Genomic DNA, 20,908 nt, shown 5'->3' with positions numbered 1-20,908 from the left:
CGGAGGAGTTTTAATTTGACGTATACGCAAAGGAAGTGACAGTTGAAATCGAGTGGATTTCGTACATGTAAACCAAGCATTAGACAAAGTAAACTCTCAAGTAATTTCATGAATGAAATGTCTTGAAATGTTGCATTTCTAGGCAATTTTTGTGTGAAATTATTCTAATATGGACTTCGAATTGGTGAAAATTGATTGTCATTGCTGTCTTTAGGTCATATCCTTCTCCGCAAAATGGTTTATAATTGCATAAATTATAATAGTTTTGATGAAAAATATATTTTTTCCAGCCATAACCTCACTTTTTTAACTTGTTTTTAATAATGTTACACCATACAACAAAAATGTATTTTGTTTGAAGATCACCTTCCCAAAGAAAAAGTTGAGGGTTAGACAGAAAAATAACAGGGTTAGATGGGAGTTTATGGGTAAGAAGGGACATGGAGGAGAAAAAAGTGAGTTTTTCCTCACATCTCTCTAACAAAACTAAATTTGATTTCTTAATTTATTAATCGAGCTTTATGACCTATAATGCAAGTGAAAAAGGAAAGATGCCGATTCGAACCCACCACTGTGCCATGCATGTTTCGCCTTCGGTAAAGGCTCTTCAGAAATATCGGATGTGGAGCGGCTTCGCTGTCCTCGAACTTTTCGTCTTTCAAATGCATTTTTGTTTTGTTTTTACTGACTGGCCTTCGACATAAATGTATGACATTTTGAGGGAATAAAAAGTTAGACCCTTAGAAAAAACCCCAACCTTCCAATGGAAAACATGAATGGTTGTTGTACATTCTAGGGTTAATGCGCGTAATTGCGGAAAACAAACTAACATGCTTTTGAAAAAAAAAAAAATCTGACATAACCTCACTTTTAGATGAAAAGTTTGACCCTTTAACACCAAGCATTGATGGATCTGGATGGATATTGTTGGATCTGTTTTCCATTCTAAGGATGATGAGTATAATCAAAGTTAACCAACTTCCACGTCCTTAGTGAAAAACAAGTAAAAAGTGTCAGTCGACTTTGCCGACAGATATATACCCTCAGCCAATGTGAAGCGAAACTTTCACCTCCAGACATATTGAATGTATTTAAGGTCTCTTCAGGATTTTGTGGCGCTTTTTGGATATTTGAACTTGTCGACAAAAATGAGGATTAGGAATTAACTGCACTAAGACACAAATGTTGAACTTTTGTAGGGCAAGTACCCTTAGGGAGGACCGATATGGGCCATTTTAGAAGTTAAACTAAAATTTGATAAAATATTAGGAGATCCAAAGTTTGGACCAAATTGGTTGCCCCATTCAAGTGATATCGTCCTATCATTTTAGTGACATTTTTTAAATATTGGGGAAATGTACCGAAAGTTGTGGACCGGTATGGTCCATGAAAATAAGTTTGGATATAATATGACGAAGACCAAATGTTGGACCAAATCGGTTGAACAGTTCGAGAGTTATCGTGCTCTCCGACCGCCACATATGCTGACATAGGGGTTTTTTCACCTGTTTTCCCGAGAAAAATGGACTTGCCCCTGAAAAAACTTTTACCCTCGTAATGGAGGTAGCGAATGCAAATCGCATCCACAAAAATCAAAGTGATTCGAGAGCATGTCTTAAAGTGAACTTATCCGAAATTTTGTGTGAGAGGTACCAGAAGGAGTAGACAAATATAGTCCATATTCGAACCTGATCTATATCTGGTAGATATATTAGGGTGTGCAAAGTATGGATTACATAGGTCACTCCCTTCAAGAGTTATCGTGCGCACAATTTTTCCGAACATTTTTTAACTTTTGTGGGGGAGGTAGCTGAAGGAGTAGACCGATATGACATATCTTCGAATTTAAACTATGTTTGGAGAAAGTATTACGAAGGCCAAATTTTTGACCGAATCGCCAAATCTATTCAAGAGTTATCTTGCGCTCCAACCACTACACGCGGTGTCATAGGGGCTTTTCGCATCTTTTGGGCTATTTACTCGGGAAGTATGGACTTGCCCCTGATGAAGCTTGTGCCTTCGTATGGAGGGCAATGAATACAAGTTGTTGCAACAAAAATCAAAAATCAAAAATCAAAGCGATTCGTGAGCAGGTCCTAATCTGAACTTATCCGAAATTTTGTGTGGGAGGTACCCGATGGAGTGGACCGATTGAGTCCATATTGGAAGCTCATCTAAGTCTGGTAGAAATTTCACGATGTACAAAGTATGGATCAAATCCGTTACTTCCTTCAAGAGTTATCGTGTACACAAATTTTCCGAACATTTTCGAACTTTTGTGTGGGAGGTACCGGAAGGAGTGGACCGATATAGCCCATCTTCGAACTTAAACTAAGTTTGGGCAGAATATGACGGAAGCCAAATTTTGGACCAAATCGGCTAATCCGTTTGAGAGTTATCGTGCGCTCCAGCCAGCCAGACGGACAACTCCAAATTGTCTGAAACACATTTCGTCCAAACATACTTGGGGTCTAAAACCATTATTTCGATGAGGCAAATTTTGCCCGTATGAAAGTGTATATACCCTTTCTAGCCTAAAGGCTGAGGGTAATACTATATAAAATTTCTGACATAACCCTACTTTTGAAAAAAAAAACTTGGCCATTCATTAAAAAGCATTATTGGACCTGTTGTCTATTCTAAGGATACTAAGCACATACTTAGTGAACCAACTAATATACTGTTTGTGAAAACAATTTTATATATTTTTCTGACATAACCTTACTTTTTGGAAAAAACTTTCCCCCTTTGATTAAAAGGCATGATCCGATATGTTGTCCGTTCTAAAGATGATGAGTGTAATCACACAAAAACAACTACCATGTTGTTATTGAATACAATAGAGTTGGATAATCTAGTTCCTAGTTCACATTACTAGTTCCAAAACGTATGAGAAACGTCATAAAATCTAACGTGTTATATTACGTATACGCAGTTTGTTTATACAAATGATGTGAGTCATTGGAACTGCTTAGTGAACTAGATAGTTCCATATAGTTCATTTGGCACAACCCTAGAAAACAATTTTATATGATTTTCTGACATAACCTTACATTTTAGGAATTCATGAAGTTTTCAGGCACACATATTTTAACCGATAAATTTTAAAAACTGTATGTTATAAGTGGTACTCAGGGCTTTTGTTTACGCTTGGGACTAAGGGTTCACATCATATTTAGGTCTTCCCACGTCCATAAAGCCAAAGAAAATTGTGACATTTGTAGACTTTCTATGTCTGTCAGTTGATACGATCGGATTTTAATTGCGTTACAAATAGTCATTTTGAATAACTTTTTCATTTATCTCAAAATAAAATATGTCTGCTGTGCCAGCGTCCGAAGACAAACTCAGCTATAGCCTTTCCTCAACACGTTTCACATTGCTTTTTTCAACTGTAGCACTATGTTAATTAATGTTAAACAATAATAATAAGAAAAATTATTATATATGAGTCTCGTGGTCTCGTTGGTTTTCTTGTTCTCATTATGTTTTTAACTAAAATTTTGGGTACTTAAATAAAAATAATAAAAAACAATATAATTTTTTTTTTAAAGAAATTTTTTGTTTTTTGAAATTATAAAATTTTTCATAAAACATAGGAAGAACATTGATTTTTGTTTTTTAATCACAAGAAAGTATTTGAAAAAAGGAAACAAAAATATCGTAAATTTCCTTTAGTGAAAAAGTTACAAGATTTTGTTAGACAAAATAAAAAATCTATATATGTATATTATATATAAAATTCCCTTTTAGAATTATTTTCTTTTTTTTTCAAATTATGACTATTGATTTTGCTACAAAAACAGTACCACAGTTGTTAGATTTTTCAGATATTATTTTCAAGAACCTTAGATTCAATAAAGTAGATGAATATTGAATAAATGTATACTTTTTTATTACACATTTCTATATGGGTTTTTTCGTCTACTTTTTTTACAAAAATGATATATTTTTTTTAGTTTTGGGGGGATTTGTAAAAGTGTTTGTGTAAATGTTTTGATATTTGTTTTCAGTTAGATAAATATTATTTGTGTTGGGAAAAAAGTGGGGTGGTGGGTGGGGGCATGGATAACAGTTTTTGTATTACACCAAGACCAGCTAAAACTTGTTAATAATTATTTAATCCTTTCTCATAGTTTTGACAAAAAAAGGCTTTAAGCCTTCATAAAGTTTTTTTGTTTGTTTGTTGCAAATTTTCTTGTTCAATACGATATGTTTGTGGGGATATGATGAGTAGTTGGATTCATCGTTTGTTTTATTTTCTTGTTAGATAAAGAATTTGGTCCTGAGTTATTTGAAGACAAAAAAAAAAAAAAAAAGATTTGATAAAAAATTAAAAAAAAAAATACCTTTTAACAAGTTTTAGTGGTTTAGGGATGCCGATGACGGTGGGGAAGTTAAATGACAATGCTGAGTATGATAGTTGTGTTGTTGGTAACTGGTATTTGTATATGGCAAAAGATTTGTAAAATTATTATATGGTGTTATCATTACCTCCTTTATGGGTTGTTGATAGTTTAAAGATTTATCATTTCCGCCATTGGTGAATAACCCACATGGTGTCACTGACGACGTAGCAGCATTTGTCAATTGTCATAATGATGATGGCGCTGGAGATGATGACATTGATAACATTATTCATCTTTCAGGATAGGCAAAAATATAATGTCAGTTTGCTGGTGGACTAGCCGATTGCATATGAAGCTGATGATTACTGCTCAAATCCTGTCTCAGGCGTTTATCTTCCTGTACATCTTTATCACTATCTTCACCATTGCTGCTAAATGCCCCCGGCAAACGTCTTTTAAGATTATTATTTAAAGCCATGGCAATGCTTTCATCTTCCGATGTAGAATTGGCTCTTCGTGGTGTATTTGCGGCACTATCATTATCCAGCGATGCAATGGCTGAGGCAGCAGCACTTGCCGCCGCCTGGAAACCATCTTCGGAGGCACTATCTTGTGACACCAAACCGGTATTGGAATTATTATCCTGTACCCCAGATGGTGTGGTATAACTACCCAACTTGGAGGAAGGATCTTTTTCAATCAGCTTTTGGGCCAGCAAACGCAGTGAGATTAATGAATTCTCACAGTCACTCGTATCAATCTCGGTTAGACTTATACCGGCTCGCTCAATTTCAGCATAAGTTCCAAATGGTAATTTCTGCAGACATTCAAGTTTTTGGACGTGGGTCTTGGAACGCAAATGTTTGGCCAAATGACCATGTATACGGAAAGCTATCTTACAATCGGTACATTCAAAGGGGCGAGGATTGGATGTGGTTGGTACTCCAAATGTCGAGGTCATGATCACCTTATTCTTGTGGGCCTCGGACCGCTCATGTTTTTGTAAATGCCCCTGAGTGCGGAAGGACACGCCACAGGGATCACACTTGTATTTACGTTCCATGTAATGGATATTCATATGCAGGGCCAATTGTGATTGTTTTTGGAAGGTCTTTGAACAGATTGAACACACTGGTCTACCATCAGCATTGGTTAGGGGTGGTACTCTGGGGTGAACTGGTAATATTTCATTGTTATTGGTGGTAAAACCATCTTCGCCCACAATAACGGTACGTGTAGGCTGTTGGGCTCCACCAGTAGCACTACTGTTACTATTGGAACCTCCGGAAAGTACACCCGAAAAATCGGTGGTACCCGGCTGCAACACAGCTGCGGGCAAATTGGAATTATGACCCATCGTCTTTTCATCACCACTCATGGATAAATGACGTTTGGCGGGTGGTTCTTCATCGGTTTCCTCACTTTCATCGGAGGATGTTTTGGCAATGGTGTTTGTTTTTCTTTGTTCTTTGTTGGGTTGGAATGTGGCGGTGGAGGAGGAGGAGGAGATTTCATTTGTTTTGTTTGTTCTCACAATGGCGGCATCTAATGGCTCAACAATTTCAATTTTTGGTACTTGCAAAGGAACTTCCATCGATTTGTTTTCATTTATCGCGACAACTGTCGTCGCCGCCGTAGTTGTGGGTGGTGTACTAACACCACTTGAGACAATTGCTGTGGTGTCCCGGCTACTTACCACTGTGGCCGTCACTGAACTTATGGTACTACAAACTTGAGTAACGGTCGTTACCGTGGACGACGACATTGTATTGGCATATGAACTCGACGTAGACATCACCACTTCATTTGCCGAACTGGTCATACCACGAGTCAATTGTGTTTGTTTTATTTTGTTGTACTGCAAGGTTTGTTCGCGACGATAATCGTAGAGCATCATATCTTCATTGAGATGCCTTACCTCTTCGGAAATGCCAGGCTGACTGCGAGCCACTTTGGATGAAACCGAGATCATGGTTTTCAAGAGTCCCGATTCATCACGATTACCTCCAAAGATAACATCATCAATTTGGGCCTGGGTTTGAACTGGTCCTGGCAAAGATGACAATGCCGGCTGTTTGTTACCACTACTGCTGCTGCTTTGCAGTGATGAATGCACCAGTACACTAGCAGGCAAAGAATTCACTGTGGTCACACTGGTATCCGAACTACGTGGTTTAGTCAAGTCCATGGGGGCAGCTTCAAAATTGTTGATTGCCTTATTTTTAGGCATAGCCTCTTCGGGATTGGAATAGTATTGTTCTTGCTTATGGTAGTCAAATGGTGGTTTGGGTGAGGTGTATGATATTACACGACGTATGGCTGATGGTGTTGCTGTGGTGGTAGTGGTGGTCGTGGCACTAAGTGATGTGGCCATTACTGTGCTGACCACAATTTGGCCAGGCGTTTCAGAGTTTTGGCTGTGTATGGGCGGTGTCATCGATAGGGATAACAAACATCTTGCCGCCTCATGTTCCAAATGGGATTTGTTATCTTCATTAACGGCGTTAACTGTTATACTGGGCGGTGCCACCGAACTTGGGGCATTGGAACGAGTTACCGCCGCTGAATCCGATTCATTACTACTCTCGGTTTCATTATCGCTGGAATCACCATCCGAATCCGATTCAGCATTACCCATAGAAGAGGTTCTACCACCTGCCGAAGTCGATGATTGCTGATCAAATTCCATATCGGGTTCCAAAAACTCACCATCTGCTGGCATGGGACCTGGATTAAGACCCAATTCGATGCACTTCTTATAATGGGTTTTGGACTGCATGTGTTTGGTGAGATTGCCTTTGGTTTTGAAACTGAAATTGCAGTGTTTGCAGGTGTATGGTCTAACATCTGTGTGGGTGCGTATGTGTTTCTTCAACATTGAAGGCTTCTTGCAACGTATGCCGCATTCGGAACACACATATTTACCACGTCCCCTACCGCGTATATAGGTGTAGTTTTCATTCGACTCATAACCCCCAATCAATGTTTGGGAAGAAGAGGATGATGTTGAAGCGGAATTATTGGACATTTGGCTGGAATCTTTTGGTTCAACAGTCAGTGTTGCTGATGAGTTATCCTCTTTCTTTGAAGAATCCTCTTCACTAACAGGTATGCGTTTCAATTGATGATGATAGAATTTATCCTGGCTACTAATGAAGGGTGTCATTACAATTTGTTGGGCTGCCACAACGGTATAGGCCAATTTTTTACTCTCTGCCATATTGTAGATCTGCACCTTTTGACGTGAATCATACAAAGACATAACTTCTTTGGGTTTCAAACCCAAGGGATGTGGATTATTTTCGGCACACTGTTGCCACATGCTGTACATGGACAACTTATGCATGTCCTGTACATACGAGGGTTGTGGACAGTTCAGGGTACAATAGAAGGTTTTGGTACTGGACTTAAGACCCAGATAAGTATATGAATTGCCATTCAAATACAACTGGACACACTCCTTGGAGGGTCTTGGAGTCTCTGGCGATATCAGGGGCAATGTATTGGCTGTGGGTGTAATGCCATGATGGCGTTTGGGTGTAAATGTACCCGGCCGCAATGGCAAACTTGTTGGTCTTAAGAATTTGGATTTGGGTTTGTTCTCCTCACTCGATTCAATTCCTCCCTGACCAGCGCTAGTATCCACATGCAGCAGTGTTAAGGTTGCCGCTGAGGAAGATGATGCTGCTGCTGTTGGTGACAATGTTTTGCCACTATTTGCCAGAGAAGTTGGTTGTTGTATAATCAATTGATCCTTGGCCACACGTTCCAAATTAAAATGTCTGGTCTCGGTTTCTGCCATTAGCTTGCGAGGACTTAAATTGTCAGCCATACGCAGAAAGTTGAAGGATTTCAAATGTGGTTTCACTTCTGCACTTGCTGCTGCCGCCGCCGCTACGGGCAAATTCAGTTTGTTGTTATTGTTGCTATTGGTATTCCAATTTTTAACATTGCGCATATTGGTGGTTGGTGGCGCCTTGGAAAATTCACTTGGCACATTTTGTACTCCTCCAAATGTGGTCACAGATTTATTTGAGGCCTGGCTTCCTGGTTCACTGTTGCTCATGGGACTCAAGGCCTGTTTACGATTGGGACTAAGCGTTCGGGATTTTTGCTGGGGCGGTACTTGTAAATGCAACTGTTGCTGGGGTGGCAAATGCATCTGTGGTGTTAGACTGTTGGGACCTGGTATGCCCGGTACATAGGGAATAACCTTCTCCGTCAATGGCAAAGTTAAGGGATTAAAGGCCGTTATTTGATTGATTGGAGGAAATTGAAAATGTTGTGGACCAGAAGATGATGTGGCCAAACCCAGGGCTAATTTTGGTGTAAGCTGGGCACCCTGAATCAGGGGGACAGGCAGTTTTGTTTCCTTTTTAGGCGATACTTCTTGAAAACTACCACCCGACAATAGAGGGGTTCTTATCATTTTTGGACTTTTATCAACATCATCACATTCCGATAATGGAATCATACAACCACCCGAAGATGTGAAACGTTTTAAACGTTCTTCCTTTTTTGACAATTCCATGGCATTTAGAGGTTGCATTTCACCGCCACTGGTAATGTTGGTTAAACGTTTGTTTGAGGAGGGGAACTTGTCAGTTGAGTTTTCAAATTTTAATCGCTTATTACTATTAGCCGAAGAGGAGGAGGGTACTGCACCATGATGGTGATCATTAAAATTGATATTGTTGTACATACGATCATCGTGCATTTTGGTAATGATCACTTCCTCAGACTTATGTTTGGTGTCATTGGGTGTATAGTCCACCAAAGGAGTCTTGCCCAATAGGGGCCCGGGTGAAGGCAAAGGAGCATCAACAAATCTTATGGGTATATCATTGAGAGCCAATTGAGATTTTATTACCGCTGTCGTTGCGCTGCTGCTTGTAGCGCTAGATGCAGGGGCAAGACTGGCCGCCGCCGCCAAGGTTGAATTGCTGCTGCCAGCAGCCAGTAGAGTTGTTGTCGAACAGCTAGGCTGGGTAGAGGTTGCCGAAGTTGTTGTGGTACTGTTACTCTTCGATGTGTTCGCCTGCGATGCACTCAAACGATTTAGCACCAAATTACTTGGTTTCGTCTTCAATTGGGACCAGGCCAATTTAGCCAAAGACAACGGATTCTTGGAGAGGATTTTTAAATCGGTCATATTTAAAGATTGTATGGAACTGGAGCGAAAATATTTGTGAGACGGCGAAGAAGCTGGAGAATTGGCACTGCTATTATTACCCTGACAGTAGGTGCTGTTGTGCAGCTGTAAATCTTCAGCAGTACGAAACTCCATTGAACACAGAGGACATATGTAAACGGCATCTTCTCCCTCGCCCGTTGGCACCGCCAAACCTCGAGCATTGAGTAGTAGATTCTTAATAATGGAATGATTTGGGGGGTATTTGCCAGCCGCTGAAGTAGATGTGGAGGCGGCGCTGGCTTGTTGTGCTGCTTGGGAGTTAGAATTGGAGGAATTGGAGGCCTCATTCATAGAGGCTGTATTAACTATGGCAGCTATTTGTGTGGGCTGTTCAATTGAGTGGCGTTTCCGAGGTGTGGCAGGTGGTGGCTGTTGAGGCAATGGTCCTTGTGGTTGCCTTGAAGTTGACAAATCAATTCGTTCTTCTACCATAATGGGAGCCTTTGATTTTGCAGATAAATTTAGAGGAACATTTGCCATTGGCGGGGTATTTGTAGAGGCGGGAGTTTGTTGTTGGGAATTTGTACTCGTCGCCGTAGAGTTTATAGCACGATATTGATGTATTTGTCCTGAATGTGAAGAGGGATTGTGTCCTGGCGGATTTGTCAACGACTGTGTTTGTGGTGCTGGCGGTAGTTGTGTTTGACTTGACAAGTGTTTTGAAATTAAATTCTTCGATGTACCGTTAAGAGGTAGGACAACATCTTCCATATTAACTTTGTCAGGATATGCCGACGAATGTCTTTGTTTTTGCAATTGTTGCTGTTGCTGCTGTTGCAGTTGTTGTTGGTATAGATAGTGTTGATGTTGTTGCAATTGTTGTTGTTGCTGCTGTAACTGTTGTTGCTGTTGTTTTTGCACTATAACCTGGGCCAACTTGGCATTGGTGGCCGACTCACTTGGTGGACCACCTGTTGTGCATTGCAAAGTTTGTGTGTTGCTCGTTGAAGAACCGGAGGATGAGGCAGAGTTATTGGCATTTGTAAAGCTACGTGAGCGATTTAATGTCTTGGGATATTTCTTTTGTAATAGAAGTTCCTTGTTCTCAACAATAGCCTCGTTTTGGGATATGATTTTATTAATGCGCTCGTGGAGGTTTTCCTTGTTCTAGAATAGGGGACATAAAAGAAAAATGGAATAAATAAAAAAGAGAAACAAAGAAGAGAATTTTCCTAAAAAATACTTACCAAAGGAACTTCTGCTCCAATGCCCGTGTTATTTGAATTTTGTAGATTATTTGAATTGGAGCGCTGCTGGTTTCCGCTATTTGTCATCTGATGGTGTTGTTGTTGTGTTTGTTCCGTTGTTGCAATTTCTGCCGATAGTTTGTTGCTTCCCACCGCCACTGGTTGACTGTTTAAAGCAGCATTGGCCAAATAATGCAAAGGACTCTGTGGGGGGCCATTCACATGAACGGGAATATTGGTGGCAGGTGTTGCAGCAGCAGCAGCAGGACTTGGCTTAGCAAGATGTAAATTACTACTAACACTGGTTGGGGTGGGTCTTAAGACTCCAGTATTGCCCATTACCGGTGTGGGCGTTTTAATGTGATTTTGCACTGGAGAAGGTGAGGATGCAGTTTGTGGCGCTGCTGGAGGAACAACGCTCAATGGTGTAGGCTGGGCAGGAGGGGGCTGTGGTGCTGCTGCCACCACTGCCGCCGCTTGTGGTATGACACCGGAATGTTGTAGTTGCTGCAAATGTTGCTGTTGCAATTGTAACTGATGGTGGAACTGTTGTTGTTGCTGTGGCGTCATTAAATGCAACGAGGCAAATGCCTGCTGATGGGCCACAGCTGCAGCTAAGGGGTTATAAAAAGCACCAGGCGGTGGTCCCAAGTAATAGGCCGACAACGGTAATGGCAGGGCATTTCCGGGTGGTGCAGCCAATAAATGATGTGGATGTTGGGCAGCTTGTGCCTGGGCTAGCTGATGAAGCTGCTGTTGTTGTTGCTGTAGTTGTTGTTGCAACTGATGGCTGTTGATGTGATTGTTTAACTTGATTTGGGTGCTTGGTGACAAGGTGGGATGGTGATGCAGTTGATGGGATGGGGCTGAAGAAGGGGGCGGAGGCTGTCCCGTTAAATGTCCTCCTATATGCGACGGCGAATGGCTTACTTGCGTGTTGTTATGTGATGCAGCAGCATATTTCTGGGCTTCAATTAAAAGCTGCTGCTGATGCTGTTGCTGCTGCTGTTGTTGATGATTAATTGCCTGGGGAAGGCATACCACTGTGGTTCCAGCTGTAATTCCTGTTTCCGTTTGTTTGGTTTGGGGGGAGGGTTGTGGTGTGGCGGCTGTATTTTCTATACCACCTCTTGCATTGGATGTGGCTGCTGAATTGTGCTCCACTGCTGCTGCCGCCGCCGCAGCTGCTGCTGCTGCAGCCTCTTTTGGCGAATTATACAAAGCGGCATTGTGAAATTTTGGTTTATATGGCTTGTAGTCAATGGCTTGTTTGGCCGCGGAACTATTGCTACCGCTTCCAACATTGTTTTGGTTTATTGTGGCGCTAGTCGGGGCTAACGTACCAGCAGCCGGTGAACCCAAGGGCAACTGACTTTGATGTTGTTGTTGCGTCATGGGACTGTTTTGTTGTGGCATGTGGTGGGGGGCTGCTAGACGAGAGGCAGGTGAGGCTGGTGGTAATGATGAGGCTCCAGTTGAGGAATTTGAATTCATGGGTGTGGGTATAAGAGTGTGGGGCTCGTTTACGTGTTGCTGTTGCTGTTGTTGTTGGGTTTGAGAGACAATGGCAAGACTATTACTATTGCCTATCACATCTTCCATGGGAGAATCTGTGCGACTTAACTAGATGGGGTAAAGCATAGAAACAAAGGTCATATTTATATTAAATTGTCTGGGTAATAATAAAGGCCACACTTACCATTTCCGAGCTGCTGTTACTTAACTCAGGATCAACATCCTGATCTGATAAACCATCATCGGCATCAGGTGGCACTTCAATGCCTTTCTGTCGTGCCGCATGGGAACGAGATCTAAACGGTAAAAGATTTTATGTTTAAAAACAAATCACAAATAAGGCATTTTTGGAACTCACCTGCAATGTTTGTAAAGATTACTTTTGGTTTTAAAGGCAATGCCGCAAATATCACAAGGATAAGGACGCTCATTGGTGTGGGCTCTAATGTGCTTTTGTAGCACTGAGGGTTTTGTACAACTCAAATTGCAATAGGGGCAAATATAGCGACCACCACCGCTGGCATTTGGGGCTGTTGATGGTGTACTAGTTGTTGGTGGTGGTGGTTGTGTGTCGGCAGCCACTTGTTGCTGCTGTTGTTGTTGCTGCTGTTGAGCCATTTGCAGCAATATTTGATTTTGTAGCACTGCATTATCAGCTTCCTGTTTGCTCAAATAACCATTTTGTACATGAGGCTGGTGGTGCTGCTGCTGGTTTGTTTCTGGGGCAGGTTTCGTTGTTTCATTTTGTTGTTGCTGCTGCTGCTGCTGTTGAAGTGATACTGCAGCAACAGCTCCTGGTGCTTGTGGTAGTGCTGGAGGCGGTGATGATACTGATGAACTGGCCGAAGATATTGATGTCGTTCTTAACTTTTCCGTTTCGCTTCCATCCGTTTCGGTTGTACTCGCCAAGCGTTTAAATTTTTTGTGTAAATATTTGGAATTACTCCAGTTATTATCTGATGACCCAGGGCCAGCAGTATTGAAATTATCACTAGTGCTGTTCTGTGTTTGGGTTGTTGTTGATGATGATTGTTGTTGTTGTTGTTCCTTATTACTATTACTGCTAGGTGTATTTTCAAAACTATTATCACGTTGATTGAAATTTGAACTATTACTAATGCTATTCACATAATCCATGTTGTTGTTGTTGTTGCTGCTGCCACTATTTGGTGTGGTGGTGGTGTTACTATTGTTGTTGGCAACAATATTTAAATTATTAGTATTATTAATATTTTTATTGGCATTATTGGCGGTGGTGGTTGCTGTTTGTTGTTGTTGTTGCTGCTGTGTTGCAATTTTGCTTGTGGCAGGTGGTGGTGGTGGTGTATTAGAATTTTTCTCCTTTTCCATAACAGCGGAATTTACCGTTTTGGAAACATTTTTGTTTTGTTGCTGTTGTCGTTGCTGACCATTGTTGGTGTCAGCATTTTTGACATTTTGTTGTTGCTGCTGTTGAGCTGCCAATTTGGCAGCTTGTTTCGCTTGTTTTGCTGTTAATTTCTTTTGTGGTTCTTGGTGGTTATCTTCTAAATCACGATATGTTTGTTGTGTTTTCTTACTACTGTTTGTTGTTGTACTTTTATTTTGTGGTAACTGTTGATTATTGTTATTCTGTTGTTGCAGTTTTGTTTTATTATAATATTTTGTTGCTGTTGTTGTGGTTGTTGCTGCTGCTGTTGTTGCTTCCATATTGCTAAGATTCGTTACCGTCGTTTCCGTCTGATCTTTTGTACCGCCAGGATCATCTAAAAAGAAATAGAAAACAGTTAATTTAGTTTTTGAAATCTAGAAGGAATTTTATACAAAATACAACCAGCTGAATGAGAGAGTTTGGCTATCATTCAGTGGCTGAATTGCGGTTTTAATAAACTTCAATGTTTTTTAATGTTCTTAACGTGTATTCAGCTAGCTGAATAAATATTTTCTACTGTGAAATATCAATTTAAGGCCATTTCAAATTCCAACATATCATCAAACTAATTTGAGGAGAAAACCTCCTCTATGGTATTTAAACGTATATTCAGCTAGCTGAATATAAATTTTCTTCTACGAAACAACAATTCACAAATATCTGGAGTGATTCGGCATGCTGAATAGAAGTTTTAATGTCTAAACCTTCAATTCAGCTTGCTGCAAAGAATTTTTAATGGCTAAAACTTCAATTCAGCTTGTTGAATAGAAGTTTTAATGTCTAAACCTCTAATTCAGCTTGCTGAATACAACCGTTAATTCAGCTTGCTGAATACAAGCTTTAATGCTTAATCCTTCAATTTAACTAGCTGAATACAAGTTTTAATGCTTAATCCTTCAATTTAACTACCTGAATACGTATTTTCCCTTATAAATCAATAACTAAAAAACATTTGAAACAATTCAGCTAGCTGAATATACATTTTCTCGTACGAGACAAGAATTCATAGATTGCTAAATAAAAGTTTTAATGAAGCTCCCTTGTCCCGTACGAGATGTTTGCAATGAATCAAACTTCAATTCAGCGAGCTGAATATACATTTTCCATTATAAAACAACAACTACAACGCAGTTGAATGTCCAAACCTTCAATTCAGCTTGCTGAATATAAGTTTTAATGCTTAATCCTTCAATTTAACTAGCTGAATACACATTTTTCCTTACAAACCAATAACTAAAAAGCATTTGTAACAATTCAGCTAGGTGAATATACATTTTCTCGTACGAGACAAGAGTTCATAGATATTCAGCTTTGCTAAATAAAAGTTTTAATGAATAAAACTTCAATTCAGCTAGCTGAATATACATTTTCCATTATAAAAAAAAAAAACAACTACAACGCATTTGAATGCCTAAACCTTCAATTCAGCTTGCTGAATATAAGTTTTAATGCTTAATCCTTCAATTTCACTAGCTGAATACACATTTTCCCTTACAAACCAATACCTAAAAAGCATTTGAAACAATTCAGCTAGCAGAATTGAAGCCTGAAATGTATATTCTCGTAAGAGACAAGAATTCATAGATATTCAGCTTGCTAAATAAAAGTTTTAGTGAATAAAGCTTCAATTCAGCTAGCTGAATATTCATTTTCCATTATAAAACAACAACTAAAACGCATTTGAATGTCTAAACCTTCAATTCAGCTTGCTGAATATAACTTTCAATGCTTAATCCTTTAATTTCACTAGCTGAATACACATTTTACCTTATAGATCAGTGAAAAAAAGTTTTAATAAAAATTTTAATAATTAAAACTTTAATTCAGCTAGCTGAATGAACACTTTCCACTATAAAACAACAACTAAAACGCATTTGAATGTCTAAACCTTCAATTCAGCTAGCTGAATATAACTTTTAATGCTTAATCCTTTAATTTCGATAGCTGAATGCACATTTTCCCTTGTAAATCAATAACTAAAAAACCATTTCAAAAAATGCAGCTAGACGAATATAGCTTTTCTACTTCGAGACATTAATTCATAGATATTCAGCTTGCTAGGCATTAAGAACTTCAATTCAGCTAGCTGAATATACATTTTCCATTATAAAACCAGTATTTGTAACAATTCAGCCGACTGAAAATAATTTGTATACTACAAAAATAACACCATAAAGGCATCAGCTTGTATGTAAGAAGTTTCTTTTGACAAAACAGAGTAATTTGAGGAGAAAACATACTCTAGAGGCTTTATTCAGCTAGCTGAATATACATTTGGAGTAATTCAGCTTGCTGAATACAAGATTTAATGCTTAAGCACTCAATTTATCTTGCTGAATTATAAATTTTCTATTATTAAACAAGAATTTATAGCTGAATACAAGTTGTCATGTTTAAGACTTCAATTCAGCTAGCTGAATAAAACTTTTAATGCATAAAACTTATTTTCAGCTAGCTGAATAGACGTTTTAGTTCTTAAAACTTCATTTTAGTAATCTGAATAGATCTTTTAATGCTTAAAACGTCAATACAGCTGGCTGAATAAAAGTTGTTATGCATAAAACTTCAATTCAGCTAGCTGAGTAGACGTTTCAGTGCTTAAGACTTCAATTCAGCTAGATAAATATAAGTTTTAATGCTTAAAACTTCAATTCAGCTAGCTGAATATACATTTTCTGAAAATAATCAAAAATAACACCTCAAAGGCATCAGCTGGCAGGTAAGAAGTTTCTTTTGACAAAGTAATTTAAGGATTTAGGGTGCCACCGTGGTGCAATGGTATGCACACCCGCCTTGCACACTAAAGGTCGTGGGTTCGATTCCCCGGCCAGGCAACATCAAAAATTTCAAAGGTGGCAAAATACCCCTCAGTAATGTTGGCGACATTTCCTGAGTATTTCAGCCATGAAAAACTTCTCTACAAGTGGTGTCTTAGGACACGACGTTCGGACTCGGCGATAAACAGTAGATCCCATATCATTGAGCTAATATGAATCGGGGTGCACTCATCGATATGAGAGAAGTCTCCATTGTCCCGCCTGGGATGTTTGTGGAACAATTATTATTATTATAATTTAAGGAGGAAACATACTCTAGAGGCTTTATTCAGCTAGCTGAATATACATTTGGAGCAATTAAACTTGCTGAATACAAGGTTTATTGCTTTAGCACTCAATTTATCTAGCTGAATTATACATTCTCTATTATTAAACAAGAATTTATACATGTTTAAAGCAATTCAGCTAGCTGAATTGAAGTCTTAAACATGAAACTTATTTTCAGCTAGCTGAATAGACGTTTTAGTTCTTAAAACTTCAATTTACTAAGTTGAATAGATCTTTTAATGCTTAAAACGTCAATACAGCTAGCTGAATAAAAGTTGTTATGCATAAAACTTCAATTCAGCTAGCTGAATAGACGTTTTAGTGCTTTAGTCTTCAGTTCAGCTAGCTGAATAGATTTTTTGATGCTTAAAACTTAAATTCAGCTAGCTGAATAGAAGTTTTAATGCTTAAACCTACAATTCAGCTAGCTGAATAGAAGTTTTAATGCTTAAACACACAATTCAGCTAGCTGAATATACATTTTCTATTATAAAACAACAACTAAAAGGGTGTTTGAAACAATTCAGCTAGCTGAATAGAAGTTCAAATCAATTAAGGTAACTAAAATATCCTCATTCAAGCTAATTAAGTAGTTATTAAAACTCAAATTCAATTAAAATAATTCTTAAACTCTTTAAATCTAATCTCCGCAGTTTGATTAAATCTACCGAAATTTGAATTCTGGCAAATCATTTGACTTTATCTTTCTTTTATTGTTCTTTTGCATGCATAAAAATGCTGACAAAAATATACAGAAAAAAAAAACGAAATAAACCAGATGGAACCCCCTAAGAATTCTCAGCTTTAGAAAAAAAGCAAATCCATTAAATAGAATTTCTGGAACAATATCAACAAAAAAGTGAAATAAAATATTTAAAGATAAGCCATTGAGTGTCGATTATTTAGACAGCTAAGCAGACATTCAACCAGTCTGTCAGTCAGTCAGCCAGTTAGCCCGCCAGCCATTGTTATGACATTAAATTTATTCATACTCTACTACTGTATGGGATGGATTGTTTGTTTGTATGTATGCTTGTAGATGGAAAAGAAATATTTAACTTTGTTATATTTCTTTTTTGATAAGCCACCAACCAACCAAAAAGAAAAACAAAATAAATAAATAATTTTATTATAAACATCATTCAGCACTTGAGTGAACGGGCACACACACCACACCAGCACACCGAAGACATGTCAATAGAATATAAAGTGAGACATCTCCGACCCATGACTCACATAGTGGGTCGGAAATATGAGATATCTTCCTAATATCGTCGTCGCGCACAAACACAGAGACAAACTGCACGCAATGCAGTTGTTGTTTTTATTGTTGGTAAACAAGTTTCCCTTTATATCAAGTATTCTCCACAACACACTTCGAGAAGTCTTAGCGAAGAATAATATCCGCCGCGAACCGATGCGATGAGTGTGACTGGCAGTCAGTCAGGCAAGCAGAAATATTATCTGCAAATTCTTATCATTTTTTGATAAAGTTATAAACAATTTCAACTTCTACCATACACAGGGGCTATACCCCTGGCTGGCTACTACCCTAGTCATTGGTGTGGAGGTACACCAACCAGACACTTGAGGTTTGATTTCAATTCGCAATAACTGTTGATATATTATGTAGCTAGGTATATAGAAGAATGTTTTTATGTATGGGGATTTTTAGCTGGGCTAATATTGTCGTTATCAGCTTTTTTTGGGGTTTGTTGATGATATTGCCGCTGTTGTTGTTGTTGTGGTTAAATGTGTTAATATTCATACGCTTGACAATACCTACAAAAAATGAAATAATCATATAGAAAAAAAAGAGTCATGCATATTTGAACAACTGACGTAAGCAACCGCTGTTTATTTTTCTTCTTTTGTTTTTGTCGAGTAATGCAATAAAACTGATAATAATTGAAAGCCAGAGAACGAACAGCAATATTATAACTGGCAAAAAAGGTGCAGATAAACAATAGACACAAGGCATTTTTTAATTGCCAAGACAAAACAAAAATAAAACACCTACGCTCGCTCTCTGTTAAGGAAGCTCAAGTAAATAGATAATGTAAACAAGACGACGAAGTACAAAGATGTAATAAAATTCACATGGATTTGTTAAAAACGTTGCTGAATAACTAAAATATGCCATTAATTTTAATTCTAAGCAATATTCTCTAAAATTAATTCATTCAGCAAAATGAATTTGTTAAAATAGTCTAATTCAGCCAGCTGAATATCATGAGAAGTTAAAATAGAAATGATTTTAGGCATTCAGCAAGAAGAATTAGTTAAAATACTCCAATTCAGCCAGCTGAATAGCATGAGAAGTCAAATTAGTATCGATTTAGGGGTTTAGCAAGATGAATTAGTTAGGAAAATTTCAATAATATCATGAGAAGTCAAATTAGTGGCGATTTTAGTGACTCAACAAGAGGAATTAGTAAGAAAACTTCAATTCAGCTAGCTGAATATCACGAGAAATCAAATTAAAATCTATTTAACGAAATTACCAAGATGAAAGTATTTAAAAAAACTCTATTTTAGCCAGCTGAATATCATGAGAAGTCTAAATAGAATCGATTTATGGAGTTCAGCAAGAATAATCATTTAAAAACGCCCAATTCAGCTAGCTGAATTAGATTTTTAAGCGATTTCTATGTCGGTTTCGAATTTCGTGTATTTTAGATGCGAATTATTAACGGAAGTTTACATCAATTTTGCTCAAATTCAGCCGGCTGAATTAGATTTTTAGACGATTCTTATTCTTGTTTCGTTAAATTATTCATTCTTAGATATTTTGATAACAATTCAGCCAGCTGAATATGATGAGAAATTAAATTAGAAACGATTTTAGAAACGATTCAGCAAGATGAATTAGTTGAAATACTCTTATTGAGACATTCAGCAAGGTAAATTTATTAATTCAGCTGGCTGAATATTAATTAAATTAATTAATATCGGCTTTAGGTATTCAATAAGAAGAATTAATTAAAATACTCCAATTCAGCCAGCTGAATATCATGAGAATTCAAATTAGAATAGATTTTAGGCATTCAAAAAGAAGAATTCCTTATAATACTCTAATTCAGCCAGCTGAATATCATAATAAGTCAAAATATATTTAAATTTAAGAATTCAGCAAGATGAATTAGTTCAAATACTCTAATTCAGCTAGCTGAATATCGTTAGAAATCAAATTAGAATTTACTTTAGGCATTCAGTAAAATGATTTAGTCGAAATAATCAAATTCAGCCAGCTGAATATTATGACGAGTTATATGATAATTAATTTTAGGCATTCAGCAAAGATGAATTAGTGAAATACTTTATTTCAGGCAGCTGAAAATCACAAGAATTCATTTTAGGCATTCATCAAAATAGATTAGCAGAATAACTTTAATTCAGCCAGCTGAATTTCATAAAATCAGTTCACACGGTCGATTTTAGGTATTCAGCAAGGCAAATTTAATAATTCAGCTGGCTGAATATTAATTTTTGACAATAATTTTATAAAGTCGATTAAATTCAGCTGGCTGAATAACCTTAAAATAATATATATTTTAATTTTAAGTCAAATTTTTTGAAAAACAAATCACTATAATCTAATTCAGCCAGCTGAATATAATGAGAACTCATCTTCGATTTAATTTTAGGCATTATTCTTTAATAAATTCACATAGCTGAATATAAATTTTCAACAACATTATTTTAAAATCGATCAAATTCAGCTAGCTGAATATCTCAATTGTAATATTTATTTCAATTACAAGCAATATGTTCTCTAGAACTCATTCAGCAACACCAATTTTTTTACCACGCTTCAATTGAGCTAGCTGAATCACATTTTAGGTATTATTCTTAACTAAAATTGTATTCTGCTGGATAATTTTATGAATTCAGCTAGCTGAATAGTAGATTATTGGGCATTAATATTATTTTCCGACAATATTCTTTTAACATCGATCAAATTCAGCTAGCTGAATAACTTAAGTATAATATTTATTTAATTACAAACAATATTTTCTCAAAAAACACATACAGCAACATGAATTTTTCTAACATTACGCCAATTCAGCTAGCTGAATATCATATTTTAGACATTATTCTTAACTTAAATTACATTCAGCTAGACAATTTTGTTAATTCAGCTAGCT

The 20,908-nt window shown here is 37.6% G+C and overlaps 1 protein-coding gene across 5 annotated transcripts in view; it reads right to left on the bottom strand.

Moving 5' to 3' along the window:
* Positions 1-3,758: 3,758 nt before the first annotated feature.
* Positions 3,759-20,908, bottom strand: part of shn (zinc finger protein schnurri) — a 282,408-nt gene continuing 265,258 nt past the window's right edge. For all 5 annotated transcript variants that reach the window (XM_073990064.1, XM_073990066.1, XM_073990067.1 and 2 more), the window contains 4 exons: positions 12,604-13,990; positions 12,430-12,541; positions 10,731-12,353; positions 3,759-10,650 (listed from right to left, as the gene is read on the bottom strand). In XM_073990064.1, coding sequence (XP_073846165.1) covers positions 4,669-10,650; positions 10,731-12,353; positions 12,430-12,541; positions 12,604-13,990 — 9,104 coding nt within the window. In that variant the 3' untranslated portion in view covers positions 3,759-4,668. The remainder of the gene's footprint in view (positions 10,651-10,730; positions 12,354-12,429; positions 12,542-12,603; positions 13,991-20,908) is intronic.

Source organism: Musca autumnalis, unplaced genomic scaffold, assembly GCF_047663935.1.
Source record: "Musca autumnalis isolate F117 unplaced genomic scaffold, ASM4766393v1 scaffold_5, whole genome shotgun sequence".
Classification (NCBI taxonomy): Eukaryota; Metazoa; Arthropoda; class Insecta; order Diptera; family Muscidae; genus Musca; species Musca autumnalis.
This window is presented reverse-complemented; position numbering and strand designations above follow the sequence as displayed.